This window comes from Lepisosteus oculatus, chromosome 5 (assembly GCF_040954835.1).
Source record: "Lepisosteus oculatus isolate fLepOcu1 chromosome 5, fLepOcu1.hap2, whole genome shotgun sequence".
Lineage (NCBI taxonomy): Eukaryota > Metazoa > Chordata > Actinopteri > Semionotiformes > Lepisosteidae > Lepisosteus > Lepisosteus oculatus.
In genome coordinates, this window is record NC_090700.1 from 1,433,866 (window position 1) to 1,448,113 (window position 14,248).

The 14,248-nt window shown below is 42.6% G+C and overlaps 1 protein-coding gene across 6 annotated transcripts in view; it reads left to right on the forward strand.

Annotated features, from left to right (window-relative positions):
* The window catches only part of micu2 (mitochondrial calcium uptake 2), an 87,154-nt gene that overhangs the window by 39,305 nt on the left and 33,601 nt on the right, over positions 1-14,248 (forward strand). For all 6 annotated transcript variants that reach the window (XM_069189825.1, XM_069189822.1, XM_069189821.1 and 3 more), the window contains one exon: positions 11,015-11,144. In XM_069189825.1, coding sequence (XP_069045926.1) covers positions 11,096-11,144 — 49 coding nt within the window. In that variant the 5' untranslated portion in view covers positions 11,015-11,095. The remainder of the gene's footprint in view (positions 1-11,014; positions 11,145-14,248) is intronic.

Genomic DNA, 14,248 nt, shown 5'->3' on the forward strand with positions numbered 1-14,248 from the left:
TCAGGTTTGTGCCCATAAATGGTAGAATTCTAGAATAAAAAATTTCAGTCAGATGCTGTAATTTTCTTCACGCTGAGGTATTTCCTGCTACAATACATGTATTTTGCACATGTGTTCCAAAAATCAGTAGATATGTTTGGCTGTTATCAGACAGCCATTTTGAATCTTTCAATTACTCACCCATAAAGCACATAAATATGTATAAATGTTGAGTTAATTCGCTATTCATGTTATTTTCTTTCCATTTGCAACGTTGTGATACAAGCTAAATTTTTAATTGTTTTATGATAACGCCAGTTATTTTGTGTTTGTTTATTTATAAAACATTTTTTTCATTTAGTGGTTGCATGAGGTGCGTAGCTAAGGCTCTCAGGAGCTTATGTTCTGCGTGAACCGCGTGTTTCTTCCCCTGACCGGTCCCAGTTCTTTGTTCACCTCTCAGTGACTGAACCGAACCCAGATCCTGGGTCCTCCCTCCTGCGAAACCAGAGGACACAATCTGTGAGAAACCTGCTTTATGTTTTGTGCTATGCCTACAGCTAAAGACCACGCAGAGCAGTGCCGACAGAAAAATCAGTCCTTTGAACTAAAAAACAGCATAAGAAGTAAAAAATAAATCAGAGGTTATAACCCATTTTCCAGCCATTGCATGAGTTTGGTTACTGTAATGGAACTGTGTAACCCATTGCTGAAAATAGTTCACAAACACAGCTTGTTCTATAATAATATTCTGCTTTTCTTTTTTCATTGGACTGGTTAACATCTACGGTACCTCTCTTGTGCACCTAATGCAGCTTCTTTTCCATGTAATTTGAGTAAATCGCTGTGAAGTCCTTCAGACTGAAATCATATTCCTGACCTTGATTCTTTCTTTTTTAATGCTGGTGCAGCTTGTGTGTAGTGCCCTGTAATTACTGATACTTTAGTGGTTCAGACTTAAATATAGCAGACGGGCAAAACTGTGCCATAATCTCAGAGCACCAAAAAGAGAAGGGAAAGTTCTACCCCCTCCCCAAAACAAAAGCAGAGATGTTAACCAGGAATGTATTTGAAGATCAGGAGAGAAAGCCCTCATCTAGGACTTGAGAGTCATATTGGGAGGACCAGGATTTGAAGGGAGGGGGGGGCTTACTGAAGGAATCTGATGTCTTCTCTGTCCTGTTTCAGAGGAATTATTCCTGATCCTTAGAAAAACAGAAGGGGAATTTTAATAGTGAAGCTAAAACGATATGTCACACAATCAAAATGAAATTGGGCTTTCACAAAGATGCATACGATGGCACGGATTTTTGTGTGACTCCAGTATCTGGTGCTGGAGATCTGGAAGGATCCGATGAAGGCTACCAGCGCACTGAAGAATAAATCTGACAATCTGCCGAGATACTGGAGTGTGTAGTGTAAAGACGCAATCCGTGCCAAGGCGGCACTGTTGTCAGTGCACAGTTTAGGTTTAAATAGTGGTGAAGGGAAAGGAAAACGAACTGGCTGAAGTCCCACATTTAGCGCAGCGATATAATTCTACTAGACTGATCATCCAGAGAATAGGATTTCTCCCAGAGGGCTGTTCAAAATTAACAGAGCTTGTCAGTCCTACAGCACAACAGTCTGGGTCAGGACAAAGGCGGAAAGAAATGACTCCGTTTTGTACAGAGACATTAGGAGGGGAGTCCCCATTACCTGTAAAGCGCTTTGAGTGGAGTGTCCAGAAAAGCGCTATATAAGTGTAAGCAATTATTATTATTATTATTATTATTATTATTACATTTGTGACGACAACAGTATGTGAAACCCGTCTAGTACAGTAATCAGCCTGTAGTCTCAGGTTGAGGGCTGCCACTTGCCTTTCCTGCTGCTCCAGTGCGTAAGATGACCGTCTGTTGACGTGTTGCTGTGGAGCCATACCCCAGAGTTTTGCCTTTGTAACAATACTCTGGTTCAATCCATTTCATTGTGCTGCTGTTGGCTGAGCCGAAGATATTGTCCCAAAGCACCACACTATCATGGAAACCAATCGGTAAATTGTCTGTAACTTGGGCTGCCATGGTTATGGATTGTTTAAAATTGCACATGAATGTTTTTCATATATTTGTTCTAGACTGCCTGCGTTTAAACATGTTTTTGGCTACCCTCACCATGTTCATATTATACATACATTTCCTTATGCCAGTCCCACTTGTCTTTCTGCTTAGCGTAACCAGACGTGTCTGCTCGGCTCCCTGTGGCACAGCTGAAGAAAGCCAGATTGTTTCAGTCCTGTTCTGCCGCTCCTGAAGGCCACTCATCTGAGACGAGCTGCTAAATGATTTGCATCCTTGTTTTTCAACTGTGTCCACCTCTTCACTTTCACCTCTCTCTTTTAAAGAACAATAAATCTCGGACCTGAGCTGCTTTATATTCTCACCTCTTCTGTATTTATTATTCCTGATGTCTTAGAGTCCAAGATTCGTAGTCTGTGTTCAAGGAATGTAAAGGTTCATGTGTTTTGTAGGAGACTCTTATACAGTACATATGAGTCCCCTCTCCCTCAACATGGGTGAGCAGAAGAAGCCATTTGAAACCTGGGTAAAAGGTGTAGACGTTGTAGTCTGTCCACCTCTTTCTCTAAGTATTGAGGTTCTCTGAAGCTTTTTTCCAAAGTACAGTCATAACAGAAGCAACGTTTTGGGCAAACCAGGTAAAGTAGTAGTAGAGGAAAAATCATTCACTTTTTCTCCATCACATCCATTTGAGCAAATGCCAGACACTCTTTCATTTTCTCTTCTACAGGTACATTAACCTTGATTGGGGCTTGTCTTTTGCTGTCTTCCCTCTTCAGATATCCACCAGAGCAGTTTTGCAATCTCTTCCTTTTAAAGCAAAACACGTGCTTGTTTCAGGTTCACATAAATGCATACCATCTTCTTCTGACTGCAAGGTCCTGGTCGATGAAGTAATTAAACCAACAGTCAATTAATCATCTTTAGAAGTTTTTGTCGTACCCTGGCAGCTGTCATTAGTAGAAAAGGGATCATGATTTATCTATTTTTGTTTTTCTGCATGGAAAATGCGTCGGGGAATCATTGTGAGGCATGTTTTTTCCATTTATTTTTTCCCCTTCTTCCCTGCAGTGCAGTTTCACTACATTAACCATTTCAGTATTGCTCTTCATGTGGCCTTCATGTCAGCCAGTGCAACGATCATTACCTTGGTGGGGTGCTTTCTAAGGAGTTAATAACCACGATTTGTCAGGCGTGATGGGAAAGACTCTACTGACATCATTTAACTGGTTTTACTCATGGGCCCTGGAGCAGCCTTTGTCCAGAAACCATTATCTGTCTTCGATTAGCAGCAAAGCTTTTAAGCCCTGCCTTGGCTTGTTCCTCTCCTTGATCTCCTGATAGTTCTGACACTTTGCTCTTTTCCTTGAATTATTTATCACCTGTGGGAGACACATCCTCACCTTTGTGCAGCCCGGGAGTGACTGTGTGGTCAGTTGGCAGGGAATACATCAGCAGGACCTGACGGAGCCTTCAGCTTCACCTCGGGACTCCCCCCAGTGAGCGCTGCCCGCCCTGCTCTGCGTCAGGAGGGGCGGCCTGACCCTCCAGCCTGGGCCTCGGGCCGCGTTGGCCTGACGGCACATCCGCCAGCACTGCGGGGTCGGAGGTTAAGTTCAGGAAAAAGAGCCTGTGGCGTGTAATGGCGTTTGTTTCTGTTGAGCGTGACCAGGCGTTTCACCTGTTGAGAGGCTGCCGTTTGGAGGACGCAGCAGCTCGTTTTGCTCGGGGTCAGAAGGTCAGGTCAAACAGCTGCACTTGTACTCCTGACACTTACCTAGATGAGGTGTTGGGCAGGTCTGTCCTCCATAGCCCAGGAAACCTCATTGATTTAGTGGTGGTGGGGTCCTCACTCTCTGTGTACCCCACCCAGGAAACTGGGCCTTTTACAGTGCTGTTATTCAATAATACCCCCAGCCTGTTACAGTTCTAAAAAAAACAGCTGTAACGTGCTGGAGGAGGTGGTTGACGTGCTCCTCATGTTGAATCATGGCCCTTGGCTTGTTTAGAGCAAAATACAGCACTGAAGTATTTCATCCAACACTCTGTTCACATTGAATTTTCTAGTATGAATACAAATACAGTGGGAGTGATAACAGAGCCGCCTAAAGTAGGAGACTAACACGAGCTGTCGAACTCCTGACCTTTGTGTTTTGGCTGCCGGTGAAGGAGCTCAGGCAGTGCGTTTCCTTGTCGTCCACAGGAGGCGAAGAGTTAAAAACAATTTGTATAGAATTTAATCAGAACCCTAACGAGGGGCCTGCCATTTACACATTTCACTCAAGCGGTTGTGTGTGATTAATTAAACGGAACAGTATGAAGACAAATGAGTTTGTATTCTTTTTAAGTGCTGGAATGCATTACAGTTATTAAACATGATTGAAACGAGTGTGCCTAGGGTCGTTCTTGAGTGGAGACCAAAGTTAAGCAGACCTTGTAGCATGTACTATTTCCTCTCTTTAATGCCTTATTCTCAGGGCAGTATCCATCTTCATCATTTGCCTTTCTTCTCTTCTTTTGGGCAAACCCACAATAAATTTGAGCTTATCTACTGAAATGTTGCCTGTGACCTAGGGCATTTCAAACGACCTGCCTGTGTCTCCCCAGTAAATTGCTGTACTCACAAAGCCCCCTAGCAGAGATGAGAAAAACTGGACTTTTAAGGGAAACAGGCTTACTGTAAAAGAAAACAATAATACAGTACTTTAATATTGTTTTAGGAATTCCCTTCAGCTACTGTAGCAGACGTTAAGTTTATGAAACTAGAAACTGTAGATCATTTGACTGCAGATCAGTTCCTAGTTCAATTCCAAGTACCCCAATTTACCCGTCCAGCTTGCTAAGAAGAATCATGACATCCTATCCTTTGTACCTTTCGTAATATTCTTGTGTATAACCATTGTTTCCGTGTCCAGCTTATAGAAACTTGAGGTTTAAGGGTCTCAGATACATACATGAACACGCCAGTTATTCTGCCTCTTGGCTTTCTAGACGTGTTCATGATTTTGAAGTCTACAGGAACAGAAATTGTGCTGTGGAAATGTGTCCTGGACTTGTGATTCAGGAGATCACGCATATACAGATATAGATTTCTCAGCATTTCATTGGGTAGCTGAATAGCTCTGGCTTTCCTGATGGCCCAGAGTCAAGGAGTCAAGAGCTCAGGAGAGCTGTGACGTTTCAATCCTGAAAGTGGTGTAAGCAGTTTTCAAAAGCTCAAGATACAATTAAACAGATTTACTTCACAGCAGTGGGTACTGATAAGTTGTGTATATATATACATAGAGGGGAAAAACAGTGAGGAAGAAGGGGGTAAGTGTGGTATAGATTAGTCTGAATTCTTCTATGAAATCATAACATTTTGGGTTGAACTGTCTTAGATTTCTCCAGAGTTACTGCTCACCGTCTAAAACATGTCAGAGCCCGGTTTCTAGAGAATCTTTAGTGCCACATGCTGTGGATTGAGATTGAGAGAAGAGTGGAACATTAGGAGTTAATGGGCTTTTGAAAGGTTGGAGAAGGTTTTTTGTGTGTTCTGTGACACTTTGTAAGCTAAAATACTGTTAGACCACATGCAGTTCATATTGCTGCAATCTAGTTCTTCTAAACTTCTGCTTTTCTTTTATCTACAGTTGTATATTTTTCAACTTGTTGTTGCTGCAGCTGTTCTGTGTTGATGATTTTGGTGATTCCTTAAATGTCTTTATATTGGAGCATACATGCAAATAAACATTCCATTGCACTTGTTCATATGACAAATATACTGAACTGATCTAAAGACAGGGGCTAATGACTAGTTTTAAGACTTATTAACACAGGGTATAAATTTTGTACCGAGAGTCCAGTCCAAAGTCTTCGGAGTTTTATGAAGGAAGTTTCTTTAGACCGTGGGTTAATAAAGAACAAGCTGCAGATGAAAACTTGTGCTTTCCTTTACTTGTCCCAGAAAGATATGGTGCAGTCCCTGGCCTGCAGGCTTTTGCATTAATCATTGATGAAATGTATCATTTGAGAATCAGGTGTGACATTACTATATGTTATCTTATTGCTGTTTATCAGATGCTTGGAATTCCTTGGCAAAATACACCATGTCATCACCTGAGAATGAGTGAGAAATGGAGTGTGCCCTGCTCTTACATTGCAAATTCTTTGGCAGAAAGCAAACAAGCTCAGTGTTAATATTGTAACACACTGGGATGCCATGAGCCAAAATTTCATGTAGCACATTGAGCTCAGCATTGGAAAAGGAATGCACTTTGGAATGCATTATAACCAAACATTGCTTTTCTGACAGAGCTCCCTTCTATAGAGTGACTGCTGTACACAGGCTTCCCAAAACACAGATCTGATATTGTAGTATTTTTGTGCAGTTCCTTATAAGGAGTCAGTTTGTCTTTGCTTTTCTTCAGTGGGGCCTAAAAGCAATTCTGCATTATTCCAAGAGATTGCTTAATGATTTGCTAAGCAAACATTCCTGTCTTGAAGTGCATGTTTTCCACACAGGCAGGTAGGTGCATGCAGAAACATTCTGTGTATTAACAGCTAAACGTCTCTGCTACCGAGTGGATTGAGAGTGTTAACAGTGTTGTAGCTGGATTTTGGGAAGAGGAATGAGGGGCACTCTAGTTTTATGATGTTTTGAAGCAGAGTAGAAGAAAACAGTGATCTTTTAAAGTTCTTCCAGTGTCACATTTATGAAAAATATTGTGTTTAAAGAATTGGGGCTGCAGTATATTTAACCCTCAGCATAATTACACTAATGTACAATATAAAGTAAGCAGGCTTTTATGATTATCTGCCATGAACACCCAGCCATAGTAATAATACTCATTATTATGGTCTGTCACTGAGCATTTTCTAAATTATTATGGGCTTTTGCTGCTCAAGGAAAAATAAAAAAATGTCTACAGTTATTCTTAGAGTTTCAGTTATTGCAGGAGAACCTGTCTATCACATTTCCTTTCGGCAATGTAGTTCTTCTAATGATATTGATTTTTTTCCCCCACTGGAAATTGCTTTGCTACCAATGAATCTATTGATTGGGTTTAAATTATTTAAAGGGTTAACCTCACATTTTGTGTATGAAAAAAATGTATAACAGATTTAGAATTTAGAATATAAAATATGCCTTGTGTTAATAAGCAGAGTCATATTTGTCACGTAATTGTTTTATTGTGTGTTGAACTCAGAGCAATGCTGAGTAGCAGTCCAACAGGTCACTGGCTGTATCAGAGCTACATAAATTCTCCACATTGTTTGTAGGTGTAAAACTGCTGTAATTGCTCTGAAATTGTTATAACCCTCTTTAATCTCAGTACCTCCTTGGCTCTGAAAAGCAAGCCTGCTACATTTCAGCCTCCCCCTGCAATCCTGTGTGGAATAGGATAGCTTCTTTTTCAAGAGAAAAAAAAACATCAACTGATAAGACTTACAGCTCCTACTCCTGTGGTATTACACAGAATAAAAACTCTTCTCATATTCTTGGAAGAATCCCACAGTCTTCTGTCCTGATTTAGGCAGTGACCTTTTACTTCACATCATCCAGTTACTGTATGTTATCTTGGGTCTTCCCCTGCACACGTGTTTTTATATATTTAACTCACTGTTAGCGTTCAGAAACGAGCGGCTTCTGTACTGTCAGCTAGAATACTGACAGATTTTTTTATTTGTTGCTAAAAAAGTCCACGCAAACGTTATGGCAGCTTGTAGCTACCCTGTCGGAAACTCAGACCGTTCCAGCCACAAGGGCCTGGGGGGGCTTCCTGTCTGATATACCATGCCTTATCACATACCTTTCTAATCCACAAGACTGGAAACCCTACTTTTCAAACAATCTGCCCTTAGACTTTACCCGGAGGTATGCAGTTAGTACAGAAGTTGCAAGGTGTATTGATTCAATGTTGAGGCAGAGTGACCATCCAGGTTGGAACTGGGGAGCTCTGGAGACCAGACAATAACTGCATTCTGCAGTGCTCCCAATAAAAAAAAAAGATCACGTACACCAAAAATGTGGAGCAGACCTGTTTTTTATCAGTGATATTCTATTATCAGTGCCCTCTGATAGCAGGAAACTTCACTGAATCCACACGGACACATAATCATATCTGCCATGCTGTTAATTTTCATTTTTTTCCACAAGACTCGCATGCTTTCAGATACAGTATATGTTTCTTGTTTTGGGTTAAGATGTTCTTTGCTTTTTGGAGGAGGTACGATGTACAGAGGTTTTGTCTGATCTCCCCCCCCATTAGAGTCACTTGAGCCTAGTGGTATTTATATTTCCTCATCATTTACCTTGTCATAGTGGTACTTTGTTTTGCAACAAGGTGTCTGTAGGTTTTCTGGGTTTCTGCAGGAGCAGCAGGTGGGCAAAGTTGTGAAATTATTGCAGTTAAGCCAGTCATTAGCTGATTTGGCTCGTTAGGAGTTGAGTTGCAATGAAAACCTGGATCAGGACTGGACAGGCCTTACGGGTCGCCCACGAATCACCCGTTTCTGAAGATGGAAGATCAATAGCGAGTTTCATCATTTTAAAAAGTTCAGTAGTTCAGCTAAGCCAGGGCTGGCACACTGGTCCTTGAAGGCTCAGGGTTATCAGTTTTGTCCTTTCAAATGATATCTACACAGCAGAATGGAATGAGTTAATTGTGGTCAGTTCAAAATGGTTTGGAGGGTTATGATTTAAGGATGGTGGCCTCCCCTCTGCTGGGGTAAGTGTTCACTTGTGTGCTTTGTATAGTGCCTGCACCATCGCATTAAACAGCTAAAATATTTGCATTAATTGATTTGTCCTCTTTTATCTGCTGATACATTCAGGTTAATTCCAAAGGCTACAAAAGGTTGTCTTGCAATCAAACAGATCCCCCCCCCCCCCCCTACCGAGCTCCCCGCCGATTCTGAAAGACCCCAGATGCCAGTCTGGCTCTGTCAGGAGCTCACTTCTCATTTCATTTACTGGCACTGGTCCTGCAATTGTGCTTTAAGTTGCTGCTGTACCATTCAGTCCCAGCTTTTACGCACTGTTTAATCAGCTCACTTTGTCTGCCAAGCCATCTTTCTGTGGGTTTGCCCATGATTAAGTAACTAAACTAATGCCCTGCGCCGTGCAGTATCTAAAGAATTAACTTTGTACTTCGTCTCGCTCAATAGCTCGAAGTCTGTAAGGAAGCTGAGTGGTTTGAAAATATTGTTGCAAAGCAGATTAAACTAATTCAAGATTTTCTTTTAACTTTTTGGCACTGGCTGTTGAATAGAAGTGACCTCAAAGCTGGGAATGAATAGCCCATTTATTTGTTTTTTCTCCTTTGCTTTGTAAATGCAGAGCTGTTGAAATGAATCTGCTCAAGCCTCTGTTGCAAAGGGCTTTAGGTTGTGGCTTTAGCTACAGACTTCACTGATAAAGTCAAAAGAGTCTGACAAATTGGGGGCTTTAATGAAAGTGAATTATGTTGCTGTGCTTCTATTTATGCAGTATGTTCTCCTACAATATCTAGCATGGGTTCCATCACTGTAATATTATATTCTTTCTAACATTACAACATTTTACAGTCATGTACATTTTTTACTGTTCTCAAAAAGCAGGTGTGTACTAAGGAATGCCAGTCCAGAAATGTCCTTTGTACTGAAGTCAAACAGAATCCATTATAGCACTCTAAATGACAGTATGATTAAGTGATATATTCTTTGGAAACTCTGTATTTACCTCCACGTTTTTTAAAAGTACAGCAAGAGTAGTAGTAAAGGGGATGTTTAAAAACCATGGAAAGCTAGCTTTTTGCATGCTAAAGAAATGCAGTTCAGTTTTGTTTGTGTGGTGTGAGAGCTGAAGTGTTGGGTTTTTGCGGTTGCTTATATTGAATCAGATCCCAGTGATGTCTTTGTCCACTGCAGTGGGCCTGAGCGCAGTGGATACTGCGGTCTGTGTTTTTCTGCTCTGTGTAGAAGTGGTAGGCACGTCCTTCTTTCATTCTGCTACGGCACATGGGTGAAGTCACTTCCCCGCCCCCTCTCCCTCCATGCTGTAGTTCAGGCACACTGATTTAATCATGGGGATACTTTAGGAAAATGCATCTGACACAAATTGCCACATTATTTTTCAACAGCCTTGTTGAGCAACCTGCTGTACTTTCCCCCAGCGATGGCCGCATGAAGTAGGTGTCCATAATTGGAGCTTAGGGAAGATGGCTTAAAATATTCCCTGAAACATTTACCTAGGGAGTTCCGTATGGGTTTTATTTTAGCTCTGCACTTCCACTGCAGTCTGCCACCCTTCACAGCAATGCATCCAGCAAAGAGGATGCAAGTGTGAGGGAGGTTTCTATCCTAGGGAAGGACACCACCTACTTCTGCTGCCTATGCTGGGAGTACTCCCTTTCCTGGCTTTCGCTTTGATCTCACCGTGATGATTGCACATTGCTAAACTGGTGAAGCTCTGGGACCTTCTTTCCCATGTTTAATTAAGAAATGAAAGGCCGGCCGGCACTGGGAGAATATTCTCCTTTCTGTGCGTTTGAGGTGGGTATAGTCGTTTTAGAAACCAGTTGTTTCTGCCGTGTTCCGGGTGCCTCCTATATATACTGATGCAGCCGGTTTGCAGACCCTGGCTGTGACGGGCCAGGCGCTCAGCTCCCCGTCAGCGGTGAGACTTTGCGATAATTAATACGCGATTCCAGAGCCCAGCTGGCCAGTTCATTATTCTTTACCGCCTCCGCTAGGTTGCGTACCTGCTGTACGCAAAAGGGTGCTGGGGGTGGTAGAAACATGGGGCGGTATTTATTTGTGTCCCTCAGTGCCACGCCGCGCTTCCCTCTGGAGGCCCGTGATGGTGACCGCAGCTGGCGGCTGGTCCTGGTGGCACAGATTGGGGGGCGGTACCCCCACGCGCCCGCAGCCCCCCTGGCGTGGCCCGTACATGAGACCCTGTGCCCGCAGGCCGCTCCTCCTCCTCTGACCGCCCTCTCCCTGCCTTGACCCCGCAGAGCCGAAAGGACAGCCTGTTCTCCCCCCGGCGGCTGCGCTTCGACCAGTTCGCCTCGGTGCTGTACGAGGGGGAGCCCTACATGACCCCGAGGGACTTCCTCTACTCCGTCATGCTGGAGCACGTGGACCGTAAGTAGGCCTCCACACGACGAGCAGGTGGCGTCTCCTCCGCGCCGGCGCCCTGTCCCCCTCGCCACGCCGATGAGCCGGGACTTGGGATGAGTTACGACGGCATGGCAAATCAGCTTCTTTTTTTTTCATTTCAACATTTCAGATACAGGCAAAAACGAGCGCTTTACTCTCCTCAGCTGATGTGTGGGATTAATTGCACACGCAGGCAGGTTTCCGACAAGACTCCGGTGAAGGGTCGTGTGCCTGCGTGTGGCCGCGGTGCTGTGAGGTGACACAGAGAGCAGCCGGGGCACATTATGAAGCCAGGAAAATGAGTAACAATGCATGTTTGAAAGACCTCGCCTGCAGCTGCCAATTAGGAGGAATCCACAGCAGCCATCCAGAACTGGTTTTGAAGTGATTGCTCAAGAGTAGCTGCACTGACCATACTGCTATTAATTAGTAATGAAATTGTTTTACAGTAAGCAATGCCATGTCATCTTACAGTAAAACATTTACTGAAATCCTTTCATCACCGCACAGAATAAATAAGCCAGTGATCGCTTTAGCCGTGTTTTTTTTTCCCCAACCATCTGGGACAGCAGTTTGCACCCTGTAATGAAAGGTAATTCAATTTCCTAGTCTGTCTGTATGACGGACTTCATCATCTATTCCTGACCTGTGCTTCCGATGACAGGCTAGCCCAAGCTTCATCCATCAGATTTACTGATTTGGATTTCAGAGAAAGTCACACGAAATGTAATATTTCTGAAGGGTCAGCAGTTAATTAATTCAGATTGTTTAGGGTGTGAGATGAGATCCCCACATTATTTAACTACTAGTAACCAGTCGGGAAAGACGGGCCAAATCACCTTCTCTCATTTACAACCTTTCTTACGTTCATATGTATTGCTGCAATACCTTGGAGTGGTGCTTCTGTTGGACTGAGTCATGTTATAAAATATTATTTTCTCAGGAATTATAAAATAATAGTGCGAGACATTTACTACCAGACTGGGCTTCCTCCCCAGAAGCACTCCAGAACCGAGCCACTGAACACTGCATTTAACTGTCTTCTGAGCTGGCTAGGTGATGAGATTGCTGATTGCAGTATTTAATTGTTTGTAATGCATGTTTTTGTAGGAAGGTACATTTCCTTGGCAGAGATTTAACAAGGAATGTAAAAGCAAAATAATTCGCTGTGAACAGTTTTTCTTTTGATGTACTTCAGAGCAATGCGGAGGCCTTAGTTTATCAATCAATTCCTCTAGCCAAGAGCTCCAAAGCAATGTCAGAGGTGTTTAACCACACAGCATCATGTGCTGACACTTAAAATAGGTCAAAAATGTTTTGGCTAATTTTCAGGGCACGCTGAGGCATATTCCCTGTTTACCTTGTACTAGTTTCAAATGTAAATTGATAAGTCTATAATTTAAAATCCCTTGTTCTTAAAATTACTTGTATGTCTCTTGACACTTGAACAGTCATTTTAGGTTTTCGGCATATAGTACAGTTTGACAATCGTGGCTTTTATTTATTTTTTTAAGAAGAATTTTCTTGAAGGTGAGATTATGCACCTCAGGAAATCACCTGTTTGAACAAAGGCTATATAGATGTAAAGTTGTTTTAAAAGAACTCCACGGTTTTCATAGCATGTTAAGAATTACCCTAAAGAATCGGCTCTGTAAACTTGACTCTTGAGTTTGCATGATGTATTATCCCTGAAAGCTGCAGAAGTGAACTTGTCTCTGAAATAAGACCAACCGCATGTATTTCTGAGTTGCAATTGAGGTAAATGTTGTCAGTGAACTTCCATAAAAAAGAAAGTCATTGTGTTCTGTCACAAACACGGCTGTTGTCACGGATGATGGGAGTGTCATGCCCTCCCAGGAACTGATTTAGACAGCATCTTTTTTTGTCTGAAACCTAACATATCCTATCTCAAAACTACGTTATTACAAAGATTGCTTGTCTAACTGATAGCATACTACTTTTCAACTTTGCATCCAGTACAATGCATGGTTTCATAAAATTGTGATAATGTACTGTATAGTGATTGATGTATCACACCTTCATCATGATGTTTTGACTTGCCCAAAGCTGAATAAAACACCGGCAAATACTGTGCCGGTTATAAATATGGATGGGTAGAGATGGATTCGTGAATTGTTCTCCGTTTAAGGAAATTGCTGACATGAACAGGTGTCCTATGAAATTAATACGTCAAGGCCCCCAGACTGAACTAATATCAGTTGCAAAGATGACTAGCTAATGAGCCCGGCAACAGGTTTTGACTCCTGTAGCTCTTGGCGCATATAACACAGTTAACAGCCCCTTTGCCCTTAGTAGGTACCAGCCTACATTTATGACAGAGAATAGGTACATTTTCATACCCGACCCTAAATGTTCTTTGCAAACAGTACAATCACTTCCAATTCACTGGGGAAAATGGAGGAATCGAAGCCCAAAAGACAACTTGTATGCTTCATACGTACTTGGGGGTTGAACCTGTGAAGAGCAAATGCAGAGTAAGAACTGTATATTGTCCTCAGAACGTTCCTTCTTTTCCACGTGCACCGCCAGAAGGGACCTCTCTTTGTTTCTCCCAGCAGAGCAGCTTCTGTGCCTACAGGTGTTTCTCTCGGAGCCTGGCACTGCAGCGTGCCCTCGCCAGTCGGTGACTTTCTAGAAACTGCACCCCTTCAGAGTAGCTGAGCCAGCCTGTATGGTGCTATAAAGTGTTTTACAAGCTGAGTGAATGTGTGCAGAAAGGTTCCCGACCTCATTTCAGGGGCAGGTAAACTCTTGTATCACATAATTGCTGATACGGTCAGGAATTTGTGAGATCACTGCGTTCTCTACTGATCACATCACACCTGTGAGCCCTGTGTTGACCAGAAGGTGTCACAGGGGATATTTACAGTCTGACAAGTAAACAGTCCTAGCTGATAAGGAGGGACTTTGTATTTTAGCCTTACTGCTTCTGAAAAGAAATCAAGGACTGTAGATTTTGGCCAAAAATAATAACAGGACGGAACAGGGACTGTCGTGATTATACTTGGAAAAACGTGGCCATTAGCAACCAGGTGAATGTTATGTTCTTCAAATTGAAGCAAAGATAC